Raw genomic sequence first — 22,087 nt, 5'->3', positions numbered from 1 at the left:
GCCGAGCCTTATAATAGGCCTTATAGTAGTTATTCACCCTAACGGTAGGTGCTTGGAAAAGAGTATAAAGGCTGAAATGGATTCCAGCCCTGTTGTGTCCAATTTTCACCGTCACATGAACTCCTGTGTGTCACCCTTTCACCATCAGTGGAGGAAACAGGACTGTGTTTAGAAGAAGAAAAAACACAACTGAACAGGAAGTCCCACATTTTAGAGACCGCCGACGGGTTCGAATGCACAAAAAGGGCAATTTGTTTTGTTCAACTGTTCGATACATTCCATTACTAAGCTCTTGGTACAGGGAGGGTTGTGGTGAGGTGCTTTCCACTGACAAGAACGAGGACGGGGGTTAGACAATCAGTGCTGTGAGAGAACAGAAGAAAAGACGGAAGAAACAAGACACACGCACACAGACTGTTGAGGGTGGAGGAGGTGAGGCGGGGGGGGGGGGGGGCACACGGACAGCGTTAGCGTCACACCCGTAAACAGCTTTCGACCGTTTTCAAAATGTCCTCCTTCAAAAGCCACAGAGGCTCCAAGGTCCTCCTCCTACTCGGAGTTCTCCGTTTCAAGTCTATTTCCCCCCCCCCATCTTCCTTTTTGTGTCGCCGTCGAACAGGGTCCTTTCGTCAAGCGTCCTTTCTGTCCTGCGGTAAAGAGTCTTTTAAAAAGTCCACCGGCTCTCGTCCGTGCAGAGTAGCAGGTGATGATCATCGCTGTGTGTTGGTGAGGTTCATGTGGATGAGACACCAACAGCTGGTTTTCCACACGGGTAAAAACAACCATCCGCACACCTGAAGATCCAAACAGGAAGTGGCGGGGGTTAAGTAGGGATGATGGGAGTGTGAGGGAGGGAGAGTGGATGGATGGAGAGAAACCAAGGGGGTGGTAACCAAAGCAACCGAGGCTGAAAACAACCGTGGCGAACTAAAACTAACGTCGACCGGCAGTTTGTTAAAAATCGCCCACGAGTCCAAAACATAAAGTGCAGGCAGTGTCTGTTCTTCTCTGGAACCACCATAGCCCCTCCAAAAGAATAGGAATAAAAAAAAAGAGTGTCCAAAAAACCAAAACAAACGTTAAAATAACACGGGTGAATCGGCAGCAATCCCCGGCGGGAACACGCCGTTCCGAAGAGTCTCAACCTCGAAGGCCGGGGTGGAAATGTGGTGGGCGATCAAGTGGGAGGTCCCCCCCCACCCCCCCGCCCCTCCCCGCCCCCTCCTCACTCCACCCGGATCAGCAGGCCGTAGAGGAGCGTGCACCCCTGCTCCTTGGCGATCCACTCGATCTCCGCGTTGCTGAAGCGGGGGTCGAGGGCCTCGCTGGTGCCCAGCGTCTGGGGCCCCACCTTGTAGGAACCCGGCCGGACGCACACCTGGAAGCCCACCTGGGCCAGGTGGCAGCGTTGGGAACGAGGGTCCCGGAATCTGGAGGGAAGGAGGAAGACGCATATCGACTTACTTCTAACCTCCACTGTCTTTTTAACCTCGCCTGCAAAGGCCTATTTTATGTCCTTGAGTGTTTTGAAAGGCGTTCCCCCCCCCCCCCCCCCCAAATAAAATGTATTATTATCTATTATTATTATTACATATCCACTTCACTGACAGCAAAACACAGACTAAGAGTGCAGGGTGGGGGAACTGAAAGGGTACGTAGCACGGTGAAAGGCTCGTGGAACCGTGGGACACGTACTGCACTTTGGGGGCGAACACCTCCAGGCCAGAGTAGCGCATGGTGGGGGACAGCTGCACTTTGGGAACCTCCCTCTCGGGGGCGCTGTTCTCCTCCGGCTCGCTGTAGCCGTTCGGCCCGTCGGTCTTCACCGGAGACACGGAGAAGATGGACGACGTGCCTGGAACACCACCGGAAGGGTTAACACTTCAGCCGTTTACTGACATGTTTAAACATGGATACTGTTGAGACTAAACCCTGTGCTTTTAGGTCGAAACTCATATTGTATATTCCCCTTCATCTATCTTTTCTTGAAATTCTCTGTACTGAAGCCTGGAGTAACATCGGAAAAAATGGACCCTTAAACCTAGGTCATGTTTTTGCCTTTAGTAAGTAACCCTGCGTTTTGTAATAACTTGAATGAGTTCAAGGAGTCTTTGTCGTCGCACCAGAGAGCAGCTGGCTGTGGTCCAGGGTGCGGCGCAGGGCTCCTACGCTGGTGCCGTGGTAGGCTATGTGCCACTTCTTCAGCGCGTTCGACACTTCGCAGTGGGGCTTGATCCTGGAGGGAGGCCAACGACAGGAGGACAGGAACCCAGCAAGACAAACACAGACTTGTCGTCAAAACACGTCACGACCACAAAGCCTACCGTCGAGTCGACCCCTGTGACAGGGAACCAACATCCACACAATTCTTGACCGACTTCCAATTTCCTTTAGCGCGCCCTAAAACCGTCCTTTGCACTTGTAATACTAAACACGAAACCAGACGACGACAAAATCCGTCCAAACGTGGCGGACACGCGTTCCACAACTCCTGCAAGAGAGACGCTTTAAAGCCACTCGCTGAGGAGACGGCGGGTTAGACCTCTCACCTGAGGGCAAAGCGACACCAGCCGAAGGGCAGGGCGTAGTCCCGGGGCGGCTCCCCTCTCTTGTAGTACGCCTCGTCTCCCCGGAGCTTGTGGCAGGACTCGCAGTAGCACAGGCCGCACTTGGCCTCCTCGTTGAAGTAGCCGTCTGAGGGGGGGGGGAGGGGGGGGGGGAGGGGGGGGGAGAAGAGAGTTACGACGGCTTCAGGGCAAGGACGAGGCTTCGGGTTCACTTCCTCCCCCGTCGCACCCTTTGGTGGTCCTCCGCGCGAGCGTAAGAGAGAGAGGGGAGGAGGAGGAGAAGGTGGAGTGATGGGAGGGGAATATCAGGGGTGTGTGAGGAGAGTGTGATGGGAGTGATGCAAGTGAGGAGAGTGTGACGTGAGTGGGGAGAGTGTGATGTGTGTGAGGAGAGTGTGATGGGAGTGACGTGAGTGAGGAGAGTGTGATGGGAGTGAGGAGAGTGAGGAGAGTGTGATGGGAGTGAGGAGAGTGTGATGGGAGTGAGGAGAGTGTGATGGGAGTGAGGAGAGTGAGGAGAGTGTGATGGGAGTGAGGAGAGTGTGATGGGAGTGAGGAGAGTGTGATGGGAGTGAGGAGAGTGAGGAGAGTGTGATGGGAGTGAGGAGAGTGTGATGGGAGTGGGGAGAGTGAGGAGAGTGTGATGGGAGTGAGGAGAGTGTGATGGGAGTGAGGAGAGTGTGATGGGAGTGAGGAGAGTGAGGAGAGTGTGATGGGAGTGAGGAGAGTGTGATGGGAGTGGGGAGAGTGTGATGTGTGTGAGGAGAGTGTGATGGGAGTGACGTGAGTGAGGAGAGTGTGATGGGAGTGAGGAGAGTGAGGAGAGTGTGATGGGAGTGAGGAGAGTGTGATGGGAGTGAGGAGAGTGTGATGGGAGTGAGGAGAGTGTGATGGGAGTGAGGAGAGTGTGATGGGAGTGAGGAGAGTGAGGAGAGTGTGATGGGAGTGAGGAGAGTGTGATGGGAGTGAGGAGAGTGAGGAGAGTGTGATGGGAGTGAGGAGAGTGTGATGGGAGTGAGGAGAGTGTGATGGGAGTGAGGAGAGTGAGGAGAGTGTGATGGGAGTGAGGAGAGTGTGATGGGAGTGAGGAGAGTGTGATGGGAGTGAGGAGAGTGAGGAGAGTGTGATGGGAGTGAGGAGAGTGTGATGGGAGTGAGGAGAGTGTGATGGGAGTGAGGAGAGTGAGGAGAGTGTGATGGGAGTGAGGAGAGTGTGATGGGAGTGAGGAGAGTGTGATGGGAGTGAGGAGAGTGTGACGTGAGTGAGGAGAGTGAGGAGAGTGTGACGCTAGTGAGGAGAGTGCAGTGGTAGCAGAGGGCCTGCAGGGGGCAGTGGCTAGCTAGATGGAGCGTGTCTCACCAGGTAGAGTGAGCAGGTCCTTGAAGCGTGAGCACAGGGCCTGGTACTCGCACGTCTTGTTAGGGTTGACCTCTGGAGGGGGCGTCCAGCACACACTCTCTTTAATACCTGGAGCACACACAGGAAAGGATGGAGGTTAAAACACATGGTCTGGGATGACTATTAAAAATAAAATGTGTGTATAGAAGTTAAGTTAAGTTATGTATATATATATATATATATGTACATATGCTGTATGATATCCCTACATAGCCATAATTCCCATTTTATTTTTGATACATACACCACCGTTCAAAAGTTTGGGGTCACTTAGAAATGTCCTTATTTTTCAAAGAAAAGCACTTTTTTTCAATGAAAATAACATTAAATTAATCAGAAAAACACTATACATTGTTAATGTGGTAAATGACTATTCTAGGTGGAAACGTCAGTTTTTTTATGAAATATCTACATAGGTGTATAGAGGCCCATTTCAAGCAACTCTCACTACAGTGTTCAAATGGTACATTGTGTTTGCTAATTGCCTTAGAAGACTAATGGATGATTAGAAGAATTAGAATTAGAATGCCAAAGGTCTCCAAAGCTGCAATTGCTGCAAATGGAGCATTCTTTGACGAAAGCAAAGTTTGAAGAACAAAATTAATATTTCAAATACAAATAATTATTTCTTACCTTGTAAATGTTTTGACTATATTTTCTATTCATTTTGCAACTTATTTGATAAATAAAAGTGTGAGTTTTCATGGAAAACTGTCTGAATTGTCTGGGTGACCCCAAACTTTTGAACGGTAGTGTATATCTTTCCCTCTTTGAATCAGGTAGTCAACTACGATTTCGGATGCGATCATATCAAATCTTATCAAACACAGTACATATTGTACAACTGTACAAATAGTTCCTTCACGTCCGCCGTCTGCCAAACTGAGGCTTGTCAGGTGCCAAGATTATGCAATTTACCGTCAACCATATCAGCCTTCTCCATGTCGCCCTGGCAACGCGTCTCGCCGCTCTCCCCTCCCACGGCCGGTACGTTGTTGGTTACTATAGTAACCTGCCAGGACAACACAAAAACATGCTTCCTGATGTTTGTGTCGTGTCACACAGCTCCTTGGGTGAGTGCCCACTGTGACATAACAGACAAAACAACAACCATTCTGCCAGGAGGCTTTCAGTACTCCTAAACTGGGATTAGGGCTTTACAGAGCAACCAATGAACGTCTAAATGGGATTAAGCTTGAATCTTCCAGTCAATTGACTCTAAAAGGAGGTGTATTTAAGGAGCAGGCAGACAGATTAGTGGTCCAAATTAGCCATGATGAAACCGGGCACTAGTAAGACTCGCTTCCAGTCAGTAGTCATCGTATTCATTTGTGTGTTGGGGTGTTTGCATGGGGGCGGGGGCTAGGACATGCATGTGTGTGTGTATGGGGGAGCACATGTGTGTTTGTGTGTCTCACCTGTTCACACTGGCCATACAGGTCTATAAGGGGGTAGCAGGGGGCGGGGATGTCCTGGGCGGCCACCCCCTGGTCCATACCGTTCACGTACAGGTGCAGACAGCTGTTCCCATCCACCAGCAGGCCCAGCACCGTGCCCTCTGGACACGTGTCCAGGTTAGGACCATAGTTCTCACAGATCTGACAGAGAGAGAGAGAGAGGGGAGGGAGGGAGTAGGAAAAGAGAGGGAGGGAAGGGAGATTGAGAGAGAGGGAGGGAGAGAAATGAGAGAGGAGTGAAAGAACAAACAGACGGGGAATTAAATAATTTATTTAAAAATATAAAAAATATGAAAAAAGACCTTCACACCATCAAGTCAGCAGAAAAACCAGACTAGGCCTATGTTGACTGAGTGTAGTGTGTGTGTGTCTCCCTACCTTGAGGGAGTTGTGGAAGACGGAGTCTCTCTGGAGCAGCCAGGCTGAGCGCTTCAGACAGCAGGCCGTCGACGGGAAGTTCAGCCGGTCGGGGGAGTGGCCTATCACCCCTAGCGACAGCGACGACGTCCACGATGGGTTAAGGCGGTCGATCTGAAACTGGGGCAACGGCAGGGATCCGACCGCGAGTCAGGAGTGTGTTCACGTGAACCCTCCCAGACACACACACACACGCTAACACACTTAGCCGTACTACAACAGGTGCCTACACACCCCTTGACCCTTCGACAGACACACACGCCTGGCCCCTACACAAACAGACACACACGCCTGGCCCCTACACAAACAGACACACACGCCTGGCCCCTACACAAACAGACACACACGCCTGGCCCCTACACAAACAGACACACACGCCTGGCCCCTACACAAACAGACACACACGCCTGGCCCCTACACAAACAGACACACACGCCTGGCCCCTACACAAACAGACACACACGCCTGGCCCCTACACAAACAGACACACACGCCTGGCCCCTACACAAACAGACACACACGCCTGGCCCCTACACAAACAGACACACACGCCTGGCCCCTACACAAACAGACACACACGCCTGGCCCCTACACAAACAGACACACACGCCTGGCCCCTACACAAACAGACACACACGCCTGGCCCCTACACAAACAGACACACACGCCTGGCCCCTACACAAACAGACACACACGCCTGGCCCCTACACAAACAGACACACACGCCTGGCCCCTACACAAACAGACACACACGCCTGGCCCCTACACAAACAGACACACACGCCTGGCCCCTACACAAACAGACACACACGCCTGGCCCCTACACAAACAGACACACACGCCTGGCCCCTACACAAACAGACACACACGCCTGGCCCCTACACAAACAGACACACACGCCTGGCCCCTACACAAACAGACACACACGCCTGGCCCCTACACAAACAGACACACACGCCTGGCCCCTACACAAACAGACACACACGCCTGGCCCCTACACAAACAGACACACACGCCTGGCCCCTACACAAACAGACACACACGCCTGGCCCCTACACAAACAGACACACACGCCTGGCCCCTACACAAACAGACACACACGCCTGGCCCCTACACAAACAGACACACACGCCTGGCCCCTACACAAACAGACACACACGCCTGGCCCCTACACAAACAGACACACACGCCTGGCCCCTACACAAACAGACACACACGCCTGGCCCCTACACAAACAGACACACACGCCTGGCCCCTACACAAACAGACACACACGCCTGGCCCCTACACAAACAGACACACACGCCTGGCCCCTACACAAACAGACACACACGCCTGGCCCCTACACAAACAGACACACACGCCTGGCCCCTACACAAACAGACACACACGCCTGGCCCCTACACAAACAGACACACACGCCTGGCCCCTACACAAACAGACACACACGCCTGGCCCCTACACAAACAGACACACACGCCTGGCCCCTACACAAACAGACACACACGCCTGGCCCCTACACAAACAGACACACACGCCTGGCCCCTACACAAACAGACACACACGCCTGGCCCCTACACAAACAGACACACACGCCTGGCCCCTACACAAACAGACACACACGCCTGGCCCCTACACAAACAGACACACACGCCTGGCCCCTACACAAACAGACACACACGCCTGGCCCCTACACAAACAGACACACACGCCTGGCCCCTACACAAACAGACACACACGCCTGGCCCCTACACAAACAGACACACACGCCTGGCCCCTACACAAACAGACACACACGCCTGGCCCCTACACAAACAGACACACACGCCTGGCCCCTACACAAACAGACACACACGCCTGGCCCCTACACAAACAGACACACACGCCTGGCCCCTACACAAACAGACACACACGCCTGGCCCCTACACAAACAGACACACACGCCTGGCCCCTACACAAACAGACACACACGCCTGGCCCCTACACAAACAGACACACACGCCTGGCCCCTACACAAACAGACACACACGCCTGGCCCCTACACAAACAGACACACACGCCTGGCCCCTACACAAACAGACACACACGCCTGGCCCCTACACAAACAGACACACACGCCTGGCCCCTACACAAACAGACACACACGCCTGGCCCCTACACAAACAGACACACACGCCTGGCCCCTACACAAACAGACACACACGCCTGGCCCCCTACACAAACAGACACACACGCCTGGCCCCTACACAAACAGACACACACGCCTGGCCCCTACACAAACAGACACACACGCCTGGCCCCTACACAAACAGACACACACGCCTGGCCCCTACACAAACAGACACACACGCCTGGCCCCTACACAAACAGACACACACGCCTGGCCCCTACACAAACAGACACACACGCCTGGCCCCTACACAAACAGACACACACGCCTGGCCCCTACACAAACAGACACACACGCCTGGCCCCTACACAAACAGACACACACGCCTGGCCCCTACACAAACAGACACACACGCCTGGCCCAACACAAACAGACACACACTAACACACCTGGAACAGTTGCTGGCGGGGGAGGGGCTGCGCAGTGACCAGGAGACCCTGGTTGTAGCTGGAGACCCGGGCGGCTGTCAGGTTCTGATTGGACAGCTGGATGTTCTTCCCGTGGTTCTCCAGGAAGACCATGATGGTGGGCACCAGGGCCGGCTCCCTGTCCACCTGGGGGGGGGGGGGCGGAGACATGCTTGTTTGAGGTCAAAATAAGCATCGGTCTTGGCTGAACGTTTGCATTCATAAAGAAGCATGTTTACAAGCTTCGCGTGGATGCCTTGTGCAGGAAAGCAGGCCAGACATGGCCGCCATGACTCGACACAAATCGACGCCGTTGTTTACAAAGTGGCTACCTCTCCCTCCCTCTATACCACAGTCTCCCCCCCCCCCCCCCCACATCCCTCCCTCCATCCTCCCACATCCCTCCCTCCTCTCTGTCTCACCGGGGAGCCGTCCTCCTCTCCTTCGCTGCAGCTGTCGGAGGACAGCGAGGGAGCCTTCAGGCTCTCGGCCTCCTCCAGCAGGGAGGAGCTGACGATGGAGACGGCCGTCACGCGCCCGTACAGGTCCAGCACGGCGTACACATTCTGCAGGGGGGGGGGGGGAGCCAGCTTAGCTGTGTGTGTGTGTGTTGCATCAACACATGGACGTGAACGATGCATGTGTGTGTCTGCGAGAGGGACTGTCGACCCTCGTGTATGTCTTTTGATCCTTTATTTCAGCGAGTGTGTGTGTGTGTGTACCTTAGCTACAGCGGTGGCTGCAGGTCCCATGTCCTCTCCGTCAATGAGGATGTGCATGGTGTCATCACTGCACCTCTTCACCCCGACACGGTTCCCAACCTACACAAACACACATGCACACACACACACACAGATGAGCTCTCTGGGTTCACATCCCTCTTATTAGGGAAGGTAAACAGGATATGGTGGAGGGTAGACAGGATATGGAGGGTAGACAGGATATGAGGGAGGGTATACAGGATATGAGGGAGGGTAGACAGGATATGGAGGGTCTGTCTCACCGTCAGTCTGTCCAGGGAGCAGCAGTAGTTCTGTCTCTGCAGCACACCGTTGCGGCGCACCTCAGAGCCGGCCAGCAGCCAGGTGACCTTGGAGCGGAGCTGGGGCAGGGTGGGCGACAGGCCCGACATGGGGCAGGAGGGCAGCTCCGGGGGCTGCAGCGTGGTCAGACCCATGTGGAGGGAGCCCGACCACTGCTCATCCACCTCGTCTATCTTCACCTGGCGCGCGGGGAGAGAGAGAGACGAGACAGTGGAGATGTGGAACGAGCGGGGGACACACGAGTCAAATAAGCATTTCGTAAAAGACAACCAAGACCGCCTTTAAAAGCCCATTTGCCGCCGCTCTCTTCCCTCCCCCCCCCCTCCTCCCGGCCTCACCTCGAACAGCTCGTTGGTCTGAAGCTCCTTGGCGCTGAAGACGATGCCGTGTGCGTAGCCCCCCACCCTGACGGCCTGGCAGCCCTCCCCCAGGAGCACCACGTTCTTCCCGTGCTTGCTGTGGAGGCGGTGGGCCGCGCCCGTCACTGGTCACAACGCAGGAGAGAGAGAGAGACAGAGACACAGAGAGAGAGAGAGAGAGAGAGAGAGGGAGAGGGTTAGGGGGCTATGTTTCAGCTCACTAACGACCATTTCTTTATTTTGCTGATCCATTCTGGGGGGGCTAGCAGCCCGTGCACGCGTGCTTCAGTACTGGCCAGTACCTGGAGAGAGGAGGGGGAAGCTCTTCTCGGTGATGTTGCTGGTGCACAGGCTGTTGTCCAGAGGGCCTGTGGCGCTTGTGATGGACACCTGGACACACTGACCGTACAGGTCGATGACCGCATACACCTCTGGGAGACAGAGAGACAGAGACAGAGACAGAGAGAGAGAGAGAGAGAGAGAGAGAGAGAGAGAGAGAGAGAGAGAGAGAGAGAGAGAGAGAGAGAGAGAGAGAGAGAGAGAGAGAGAGAGAGAGAGAGAGAGAGAGAGACAGAGAGAGAGAGAGAGAGAGAGAGAGAGAGAGAGAGAGAGCAGGGGTTCACCATATATTTGGATACGATTTTTGCTGGGGGGGTGTTCTTTCCCCAATAAAAACAACTTTGATAAACATAGCAGATCAAAGGTGCGTGGTTGTCGGACGCTATATGTGGACCTGAATGTGACGACAGGATATTACACGGTTACACCGAAGTATTGAGGTCCACCCCATCGAAAACCAAGCAACCACAACCTTCTCCCTCTCTCAGCCAATAAGAAACCACACAAACCAGCAACTGCCTCCTCTCCGACCCAACGCTCGTAGCTGCTCACACACACACACACCGAACTCGGGCGAGGGCCAGGCCCTTGTGCGGGGGGGGGGGGACCAGATGGAGTCGTGAGAGGGTGTGTAAACGGGGGTCAAATCACCTTTACCTGGCGGCAGCCCCGTGCAGGCCACGCCCTGGTCCACCCCGTTGATGTAGTAGTGGAGGTCCCCGCTGGCCGAGCGCATCATGCCGATGCGGGAGCCCGTGGTCAGGGAGTCCAGGTCGCAACCGTAGTTGTTGCGCATGGTGTTGCCGTCCTGCATGATGGCTGTGCCACTGGGCGGGGGAAGGGGTAAGAGTAGTCAGGTGATTAGTTTACTCAAAGTCATCCCCCAACTAATGACATTCTTCCAGCATGCGGAGCAACAACTACGTGGTGGGCATCAAATGGAAATATGTGTTTGTACAAAGCTATGGGTAAGAGCGTCTGCTAAATGACTAAATGTACAAAGTAGCAAGAAAACATCAATTACGTATTGCAATATGAGCAACAACCATAGCAACGGCAATCAAAACAACACCAGCAGTGGCGAAGGGGCATAATATTATTCTATATTCTATAAACCCTATAGCTGTTTATTCGTAGATTGTTTAGTTCTTAGGAATAGTGAAACTTCTGTACCTTTGCTTAATTTAAGATTCGTACATGTTTAGTGTTTGCACATCCCTGCCACAGTAAATTCCGTGTTTGTATAAAATACATGGCGAATAAACCGAATTCGGATTCTTATACGACACCAGAGAATGAAATCCACTCCAAATCTAATCCAGGTGTTGGAGTGCAGATGGATATGTCTATTAAGTAGGGATATGTACATGTAGAGCAGAACACGGGGAGAATAGAGAGAGTACAGAGGAGAAGGGGAAGAACAGAACCGCAGGGGCCAAAGGAAAACAGAAAGACAGGAGTCTGAAAGACAAGGAGGGAGGAAAGGAAAGAGGTGGACAGACCAGGACAAGCGATAAGATGGGCCGGAAACCAAACGGGGGGGGAATGGATGGAAAAAGCGAGGATGACGGTCGGACCCCACGGATGGTGGGCACGTGGTCCCCTATACACACACACGCGCGCGCTGGGGGTCAAGCAGGCCTACCTGAGCATCCAGGTGTCGTAGTCGATGTCCGTCATGGTGTTGGGGAACTCCAGCTCTTCGGGTCTGATGGCCGTCACGCCTGAACACAGGAGCGCAGCGGGGTCAGCCCTCCGCTGTGCGCGCGCCGTCTCGTGTGGCGTGCGAGCGTACGTGCGAGCGTGCCGAACGTGCATTACGCGTGTGTGTATGGCTTCGTTGGAAATGTGCGTGCGGTTTATTCAGGGTTGGCTTGACGCGAGCGGCGTGCGTTTGCGTGAGGGGGGGGGGGTGTGTGTGGTGTCGGGTTGGAATAGGGGGAGAAAAAAACGGAAACACCTTACCTGCTTTTATCTTACCTGCTTCAATAGACCCCGACCAGCGGTCCACCATCTTCTGGATAACAATCTCAAACAACTCTCCGTCTCGAAGGCACCTGGGGAGAGAGAGCGAGCGTTAACACACACACACACACACACACAGGGCTTGTGTATCCTAAATGAAGTCAATATAACAGTGCACTATGAATCACGAACTCCGACGCACACACATACTCTCTCACACACACACACACACCTGTTGGAGATGACGATGGCATCGTTGAACTCGCTACGGCAGTTCTGACGCAGGGCGGTGCGCCCCCCGTTGGTGATGACGGCGTTGGTGCCATGCAGCTGGTGGAAGCGCAGGTCGTTTGCGCCGTTGCCCCCGGTGATGGAGCAGGGGCTGCCGGGCGACATGGCAACGGGGCCCTCGGAGCTGTCCTCCGGGAGCGGGGGGGAGGTCGGCTACGGGGGAGAGAGAGAGAGAGCGAGAGAGAGAGAGAGATAGAGAGAGAGAGAGCGAGAGAGAGAGAGCGGGGTTCATCATTTAGAAATGCCACGTTCATCAGAGCTTTCAGTAACTTTAAAAAGCATTCTGCAGCTGTAGCCGTCTATCCTTCAGTTCACTTCCCCATTTCCGTTACTTCCTTCCTCCCCCCTATGTTTATCCTTCCCTCTGTACCATTCCTCTTCCTCCCTCCCCTCATCCCCCTCCCTCCCTCCCCTCCCCCCTCCCCTCATCCCCCCTCCCTCCCCTCCCCTCATCACCCCTTCCTCCCCTCCCCTCATCCCCACTCCCTCCCCTCCACTCATCCCCACTCCCTCCCCTCATCCCCCCTCCATCCCCTCCCCTCATCCCCCCTCCCTCCCCTCCCCTCATCCCCCCTCCCTCCCCTCCCCTCATCCCCACTCCCTCCCCTCATCCCCCCCTCCCCCATCTCTCTCCTACCCATGTCGTCCATGATGGTGGCCTGCGCTGCCTGGCCGTAGAGGTCCACCACGGCGTAGACGCTGGTGGGGACGTTCCACGCCGCCGGGCCCTGCGCCACGCCGTTCACAAAGAAGTGGAGGCTGCCGTCCTCCTTACGCACCACGCCCACCGTGTCTCCTGCCTGGGGGGGGGGAGGGGGGGTAGGAGGATATTAGTGATGTGGCACTGGATTGGTGGAGAGAAAAAGAGAAGAGAGAGAAAAAGAGAGAGGGAGAGAGATGAGAGAGAGACAAAGAGGAAAAAGGGTGTGGAGGAGAGAGGGAGAAAAAGAGAGAGCGAGCGAGAGGGAGAGAGGGGCAGACAAAGAAGGAGAGAGAGAGAGAGGTCCCTCCTCACTTTGAGCCTGTCCAGGTTGTGTCCGTATTCGTCCAGTATTGTCGTCCCATTGTGCATCACCCCGTTCCCTGTCATCATCCAGGTCCCTGAGACACAGACACACAGACAGACTACTGAGACCTGCACAACGTTCACCGAGACTACGCAGAGCATGTTCACCACGCCCCGACACAACACAGAGGTGACACATTCACATGAATAAGAAGGAAAGGGTTGCGTTCCTTCACCTAAACTCATACACGGATAATTGCGTTCCGCGATGTTGTTCTGGCTTGAAAGAAATCACCTCAGTGGGGTCCATCGTTTGACCACATGAAATGTTCAATGGGAGAATTAAAGAGTGGGAAAGCCGAGCGTTCAGTGACATCACAGGAAGCTCTTTGGAACATTGTCAGATTGGGCCGGGATAACATCAGGTTTTGTACAAATGTGGGGAGTCCATGCACGCCGTTATCAAAGCAAGGGGATGTAACAACTGCTGATCTCATAAGGTCCTGAGCCGGTACCTGAGCGCAGGTTGGTCATGGTGGAGGGCAGCTGCAGGTAGGCGGGGTTGTGCGTCGTCACGCCGATCTCGATGGACCCCGCCCACTTGTCCACCATCTTGTCGATGCGCACCTGGAACACCTCGTTGGAGCGCAGCGGCCGGCCGCTCAGCACCACGCCGTGGTTGAAGTCGTCCGTCGCGCTGCCGGAGAGGAGGGGGAGGGATTCAGTCTAGTGTTTCTCAAACAACCCCCCAAAAAGTCCTTGATTTGACCTTGAGGACAATACTATTTGAAAGTTAAAAGAATATATAAAAAAATATGAAAAAATGAAGGCTTGTCGTTATTGATTACTCATGGAGGAACCAGGAATAGCAATGATTTAACCGTAGCCAGTTTCCCATGTTTGGGGAGATGGAAAACAGAACAGGTGACTCAGTAGCTCGTTCCGGACCTAGGAGTCCGAGGTCCTAAAATGAGGGTGGTGGGGAAGGAGACTCACTGTGGGCGAAGCGCGGTCCTGCCCTCGCTGATGATGGCCGCCTTCTGGCCACAGTTGGGGTGGAAGAGGAGGCGGTCGGGGGCGTCGGGGTCGGGGGTGAGCAGGAGGGCGGGCCGGGGCCGGCCCACGTCGGGCGACAGCGCCCGCATGATGGCGTTGTTGCGGCGCAGGCGGTCGCTGTGGTTGTGGTTGTGCACGATGGTGACCTTCACCGCCATGCCGTAGAGGTCGACCACGCCGTAGACCACGCCGGGCGTCTGGGCGGCAGCGACACCTGAGGGGGGGGGGGGGGGGGGGAGAGAGGTCAAACCGAGACCTCTCTGTGCTCAATGCATGGGTCGTACAGGGGGACAACCAGCCCGACACACACTCGTGTTCCACTGCTGCATTTGACCAGGGGTGCCAAACACGACTGTGTTGATGGTGATGATGTCATTATGCTGCCTGTTTGTCCTTCTTAAGAGGTTGTGATGAGGTGACCACAGTCATGAGACGAACTGCTGCCACCACAGCACCTAGCGCTCTGACACCCTCATCAATCTCTCTCTCCCTCCCTCTCTCTCTCTCTCTCCCTCTCTCTCTCTCCCTCTCTCTCTCTCCCTCTCTCTCTCTCCCTCTCTCTCTCTCCCTCTCTCTCTTTCTCTCTCTCCCTCCATCTCTTCCTCTCCCTCCAGAGACCCATTCCCCTGATGAACGTTCTGCGGCGTGTCTCTCTCACCTTGGTCTATGCCATTGATGTAGAAGTGCAGCGCTCCGCTGGCCTTGCGCATCAGTCCTATGTGATCTCCCTCCTGGGGGAGAGAAGGAGAGGGAGAGGGGGGAGGGGGGGGTGAGAAAGGGAGAGGGCGAACAAGAGAGGTATTGCAATATAGAGGGACAGAGAGCTGGGCCATCAGAAAAGAGAGCGTGAGTGAAAAACAGAGAGACAGCAGGTGTGACGAGGGAAGAGGGTGCTCATCGGTGTGTGACTGTGTGTGCGTATGTATGGAACTGTGTGTGTGAGCCAGTGAGTGAGTGAGTGAGTGTGTGAGTGACTGAGTGTGTGTGTGTGTGACTAGCACTGACCTGCAGCTCATCAAGGCTGAATTCACAGTATTCCCTCCGGGTCCCCTTCCCATTGGTCAGGATCCCGCAGCCACTCATCATGATTGTACCTGATAAGACAACATATTCACACATGAGGCCAATAAGCTTGCTCCTTTGCTGGGCACACCCACACCAGTGAACACAAGCAAGCATCCATTTAAACTTGTGTAACCGGACACACTCTATATCAAACTACATACCGATTTAATCTTGGGCTCTGTTGTGTGCACAGTCTTGTTTTGTTTAAGAGTGTGTGTGGGGTGGGGGTGTGCGTGAAAGAGAAAGTGTGTGTGTGTGCGTTACCCGAGCGCAGATTGGTCATGGTAGCAGGATAATCTAGGTTGTTGGGGTTGTGTGTCGTCACGCCGATCTCGATGGAGCCAGACCACTTATCCACCAGTTTATCTATGCGAATCTGAAACCAAGCACAAATATGCTCATCTCTCCAGCCCATAATCGTTCCACAGACTCAAACGTTTCTGCTATTTATTATTTAGATTCGGCTGCAGTGATACCATATGGAAATGGCTTAACCATTCACCTCCTCTAGCACTGAGCTGATTATTCATTGCCTCAAGCTCTCCCATATGGAGATAAGAGAGTTAACTTCAAAACCTTGATGGATGATAATAACTGGTACTGCATGCGAACTGTGATTCATTTATACTAAGCTCTCGAAGATACGACAGGAAAAAAAGTTGCCTTATTATTTCGTCCTTTTTTGGACAGCTTTCATGTCTGCACACAATCCCTGATAGCAGTTCTCTGTTATCACGACACATCAAACAGATTGACAACAGACAGGTTATCCAGCCAAAGTAAACCCATGTGATTAGGAATTAGCTTGGCACAACCCTTTTGTACAACAGTTCCGTGTGTGTGTGTGTGAACGTCTCAGTATCGTGTCGCCTTATTGGCCGCACCTCGAACATCTCGTTGTGCCGGAGCGGCCGGTTGGTCATGACCACGCCGTTGTTGAACTCGTCCAGCGGCCGGCGCCTCTCGGCCGTCTTGTTGTTGTTGCTCAGCTTGATCAGCGTGCCGCACTTCTCGTGGAAGAGCAGCGCGTCGTTGGTGGTCGTGGCGCCCATCGCGAGCCCCAGTCCCGCCCCTCCGCTCCCTGCCGGGCTGCTGTTGCTGCTCCCTCCTCCTCCTCCTCCCCCTCCCCCTCCCCCGGGCCCTCCCCCTGTGCTGTCGCTGTGGGCCGCGCCCCCTCCGCTGCTGCCGCCGCCGCTTCCTCTCTCCCCCCGCGAGGAGTCTGTGGAGACCCCGCCCCCGCCCAGCTCCTCGCCCCCCCCGCCCTCGTCTTCCGAGCGATAGAGGGACACGATGGCGTTGTTGAAGACGTCGAAGAGCTGGTGCTCTGTCAGGACTGAGGCAGAGATGGGGAGGGAGGGAGGGATTGAGAGAGAGAGAGAGGCACAGAGAGGAGAGAGAAACGGAGAGAGAAAAGAAAGATACGAAAAGAGAGCGTGAGAGAAAAAAAGAAGAAAAAAAACACGGAAGGGAATATGAGAAATGGTCCGAGAGTGGTTCACCAACACCGCAGTCGGGATGCGAAGCACTCCCTCACCTGTGTCTGGTTCTAGGTTGTTGGGGAACTTGTCTGGTCGACTGTGACTGTGAGGGAGCTCATGTCCTGATGGCGAGGGGAGGGAGGGAGGAACAGAGGAGAAGAGAGATGAAATAACAGCCTGAGAGATTCATGCCCCTTCTCTCCTCTCCCCCATCGGCATTTATATGCATACAAAACGTCGAAGGCCATGTCTGGACAGACAGGCCTTCACCACACAACTGTGCTTTCGGTTTTGTTCAGCGGTGAGAGAGGAAACCAGGCGAGGCATTCACCCGAGACTGCGACAACACGGCCCCTACCTTCCTCCGTCATCATACTCATCGTCGCCACGCCGACCCCCGCCGAATCCTCCCGGACGCCGCACACCACCACCTCCTCCTCCTCTTCCTCCTCTTCCTCCTCCTCCTCCACGAGGCCCTCGACCCTCTCCATCGTCCGCTCCGTCGAGGGCGGCTCGCAGCTCACCACCGTCACCTGGGTGCACTTCCCGTACAGGTCCACCACGGCCCAGAGGCGCGGGGGCAGGCCGCTGGCCGCCGCGCCGCAGTCCTGCCCGTTGACCCACAGGTGCAGGTCGCCGCGGGAGCTGCGCTGGATGCCCACGCGGTCGCCCTCGGACAGCTGGTCCAGGTCGCGGCCGTACTCCTCCAGGACGGAGCGCCCGTCGCGGAGCACCGAGCAGCCCGACACGATCCAGGAGCCGCCCTTGAGGCCCGTGGCGCTGCTGGGGAAGTCCAGGCCGGCCGGGTCCAGCGCCGTCACGCCGATCTCGATGGAGCCGCTCCAGGAGTTCACCTGGGGAGGGGGGGGGATACGATGCAGGTTAGGCCCGTTATCTGTATTCCTATTCCAGGTTGGTCGACTCTTAAATCGCCGCATATTCCGCATGGATTCGGTGCACAGTAAGGATGGGATTCTCGGAGGATCTTGGATTCTCGGAGAGGAGAGGTTATCTGGAGACAGGAGGAACTGTAGCCTGGTTCACTCCAGGACATTGACCATATCGAAGCACACAGATTGATTTCGAGGTCATCCGAAGGGGGAATTTGACTAGAAATTCAAGGTTCAAGGATTCTCGTTTTGCTTTCCAGGAGGGGTAGGGGTTAAACACTGACAAAGCCTGTCAACTCAAACAAACAAAAAGTATTTTCCCAGTTTTCTTTTATGACACAATAAAAGACACACTCAAGCTGGATGGTTCAGAGGAAGCGCTGAGTTAAAGCTGAACCAGAAGTCTATAAACTAACCCTCAAGAGTCTCATACAGGGATTCAAAGAGCAACCTGAAGAGTGGCTTAAGTCTTATAGAATAAAGCTACTCTGGTCTGGTGAAACTAGAATTACGTTAGTCTTCTTCATAAACCATGTCTGTTTCTGTCAACAGCAAGTCGTCAAAATTAGGAATGAGCAAATTGAAAGAATGCCACTAAACCATGTGATCCTTAGGCGTCACGTGTCAACATTGCTTCTTCTTTGATGCCGTCTTTCCATCTCCTTGCTCGCTGACTATGTGGCACGTATCCCTTTTCCTCACCGGGCACAGAAATACACTGGACTTGCCCAAGGAAAGCCAGAAGGAACACCAGCATTGGCCTCCTTGGTCCAAACGAAACAGCCTTCTCGTTCTTCCTCTTCTCTCCACTCCACTCTCTCGCCCCCGGTCATGTTGTCGCGTCGATCTGCCACTATCTAAAGCCTCTTGCTCTACATGCGGTAACTAACCTACATCTGCCATGCCTTCCACCCTCTCCTCCGCCGTCTCCTTCCGCCCGCGTGCGGCCATGTAGCCCAGTTCGGCTGGCTGCCGTCGGCGCTGCTATGTAAGTCAGTGTCCCAGCAGCCTGGGGATATAGGCTACTGATCGGAGTGACACGGTCAGGCCATGGGCCAGACGAGAGATCTTGATCTCCCTCTCCCTCCCCCCCGCTCCCCCCAACACACTCTCTGTCTCTCCCTTTCCTTGTCTCTCCCTCTCCCTCTGTCTGTGTCTCTCTCCCTCTCCCCCTAACACTCACTCAATCACTCACTGACTCTGTCATCTCTTTACATAACCACACGGATCTGAGTGTGGCTCTAGAACAGCTCGCTCTTTATAAACAAACAGCCGAAGGGTGTCGGGACTCAATCTGAATCTGTGTTTCTATCCGCTCTGCCTACTTCGTAACACTCAAAACTTGGAACCCGCTCTCTCGAATCTGTCCACAGACCTGTGCACAGACCAAGTGCTGCACCTGCTTCTCTCTATAACCCTGACAGGACAGAGGTATCAGCTGAGAGGACAGTGGTTTTACACACCTGTCTAACCGACTAGGCTGCTGTACTATATTGGCTACTCTGGTGAAGGTTGAAACGATTTACTACCACCAGCAGAGCACAGTCAATCAGTCAAAAACAACCTAATGTTTGGGTTTAGTCGCTCTTTGCCATTAACAGGACTAGCCCTACACTTAGCGCACTAAATGCCAACACCCAACATCGCCAGCCATGTCAAGTTTCCTCTCTGCAGTATTGATCCACGTCATGCAATTATGGATGGAAGCAGATTATAGCTTTATATAATAGGGATAATACCAAGCTTGAAACTGCTGTTGTCTATTTTTGAGATGTTGTATCAGGTCATTGAGTGGCATGAGTGAGGGATGTCAAATGCATTGGATTTGTCATACATTTATGATTTCAAAGGTGGTGTGGACGTGGGTATGGGAAGATCGTTGACATTGTGCAGTTATTAACAGAAATCTTGTTGGAACATGCATGGGACATTTGGAGAAAATAGTATGCCCTCTGTCAGCGACCCACAGGTATGGGGGTCGGAAAATTGTTTACAAAGCAGGCAAGCTGGCGTTACTAGAAGCAGTAGGCTAACCACAGTATCTGACAAGCTAGCGATTTTATTGTTATAACTGGATAAGACAACTATGTGTTGCCTTGGAAGACAGGTGGGGGGGTCTGTAAGATGTACGTAGAACTTGCAACTGTTGAGAGACTAGACAATAAGCTACTTGCCAGACTACCTTGCTTTTTCTAACATGCAGCTTGGTTGAGTTCCACCCTTACCTTCTAATTCAGAGAGGACTCCAAATCCCTTGGTTAACAAATTATTACGGGAAAGGTTTCCTTGTCCAGCACGATTTGCCATGGCTGAATTTATACAATCAAAAGAACTTTGGACTGCTTTACCTAAACAATGAACACCTTCATCAAACCGTCAATGTCACAAGGAGAACACCCCAAGGCGGTGTTATTGTCACTGAAATTCAACTGGTTTTGGTCCTACAGGCTCGTGGCTTGCTACCCGATGCAACACCACGATAGCTACCAAAACAGCAAGCTATCATTTGCAGGATGTCATTTAGCCCGGGCTTTGATCAAAAGCGAATGGCTGGCTACAGTAGCTCTACCGTTTGCAAGCTAGCTCTAGCCTAGAGGTAGCCTGTAGCTATAATACACTGGCTTGCTAGCTACAGTAGAAGCTAAACCACTGACCTGCAGTATTGTGTTCCTACTAGTTAGTTGTCCTTGCATGTATAAAAGTAGACTGTCTGATGAGACATTTGTGGACTAACGTTCTCGATTGCTGGCTTAGGCTATCTTGTCCAATAAAGTTTACGCGTCATTGAGTAGGTAGCTCGATAGCTAACAGATTCGTTGCTTGTGTAGTCAACACATATTGTCTGAGAGAGTCAGACTAGCTATATTATATGCAAGTGCCACATTTCTTGTTCAATTACCAACCGTTGTCTATCATACCTAGACTAGTTAACATAATAGATGTAGCAGTACTGGAGGAAGCCAAAGTTAGCTGGCTAGCTTGCAAGCTAGTCAGCCTTGTAACAGACCACATCTAGATAGTTATCTTGCTGCTATCGATACTGTAGCTGGTGCCGACTGTCAAACAAGAACTTGGCGCTACGCGTTATTCATTTTCATCCTTTTCCCTTTTAACAAGCCGAGCACGCCCAAGCAGCAGCAACACACACATGCAGGCACTGCGGACAACAGACCCAGTCCCACTGCACTCTTTCCTCGCATTCCTGTCAGTCTTCCACTGCACGGTAACGGAGGGTCTGTTTACCTTCTTGTCGATACGAACGGTGAAGACATCCCTGTCCCTTAGCGGTTCCCTACTCAGCACCAAACCGTGATTAAATTCCTGAACGGGTTGGTTTCGCTGAGCGGTTCGGTTCGAATTCGACAGGCCGATCAGCTTTCCGCTGCGCGGGTGCAGCTCAGCCGCCATCTTCACTGCAAGTGTCCAAGCTAAGGGGTGTTCCCTGACAAGCCGGGGCATTACCCGAGGGGCATGACTTTAGGAACGCCCTATGAAGGTAAGCCCCCCTGGACGCCCATGGTTTAGAAATGACATCTGAGCAGAAAAGACTCAAAATACTGTAGGTTACCTACATGCAACACTTTAGTTTTAATTATATATTTACTCCTCAAATTATACAATGAAGTTGAATATCGGCATTCTCACAATAGAGTCAAATTCCTCCTGAAGTGTAAACACAACAATATTGCTTGACTTTTATCACAAACGACATGCTTAACTCCTGAACAATTCCTTGAACAGTTTTTATGTAAATTATGGGGTAAACGTATGTTTCTACAATAATTTTTAATCCAGGACGATATATTAAAGAAAAGCCATTTAGTCAGTTTTAAGTCATATTTAAGACCGCCCCCTGGACACTTGCCGCAGTCAGACTGCGTTGTCGCTTCACGACAGGCCGATTTGCGACAATATGAAAACCCAATGCTGCTTTTGAGAAGAGGAAAGAATACGCCCACTCCGAGACAGTGGACGGCAGCAGGTTTGGCCTGTCCTCACACCCCAATATATTTTATGGCAGTGTGGGATTTTGGTGCGTTTTTTGGTGCATGTATCTTAATCTAGTGTTTATTACAAATGCAGTGTTTAAAGGTGTAAACACTCGCAGCATTACATTACATTTACAACTATCTAACATTTATATAGTCTCGTTTGCACAGGATGATTCAGCGAAATTAA

General features: G+C 53.1%; 1 protein-coding gene across 1 annotated transcript; it reads right to left on the bottom strand.

Moving 5' to 3' along the window:
- Window positions 1-1,225: 1,225 nt before the first annotated feature.
- On the bottom strand, window positions 1,226-21,316 carry neurl4 (neuralized E3 ubiquitin protein ligase 4). The gene is given in 30 exon segments (XM_067261919.1): window positions 1,226-1,430; window positions 1,696-1,855; window positions 2,124-2,236; window positions 2,550-2,694; window positions 3,927-4,034; window positions 4,884-4,977; window positions 5,384-5,563; window positions 5,801-5,959; window positions 8,399-8,563; window positions 8,839-8,982; window positions 9,139-9,237; window positions 9,420-9,638; window positions 9,798-9,943; window positions 10,121-10,249; window positions 10,809-10,984; window positions 11,803-11,881; window positions 12,138-12,214; window positions 12,355-12,557; window positions 12,559-12,566; window positions 13,051-13,213; window positions 13,429-13,514; window positions 13,935-14,116; window positions 14,416-14,689; window positions 15,134-15,206; window positions 15,481-15,569; window positions 15,805-15,916; window positions 16,425-16,873; window positions 17,075-17,140; window positions 17,377-17,872; window positions 21,152-21,316. Coding segments are annotated over 30 exon segments (4,764 nt in total).
- Window positions 21,317-22,087: the final 771 nt, after the last annotated feature.

Source organism: Osmerus mordax, chromosome 23 (assembly GCF_038355195.1).
Source record: "Osmerus mordax isolate fOsmMor3 chromosome 23, fOsmMor3.pri, whole genome shotgun sequence".
NCBI lineage: Eukaryota > Metazoa > Chordata > Actinopteri > Osmeriformes > Osmeridae > Osmerus > Osmerus mordax.
This window is presented reverse-complemented; position numbering and strand designations above follow the sequence as displayed.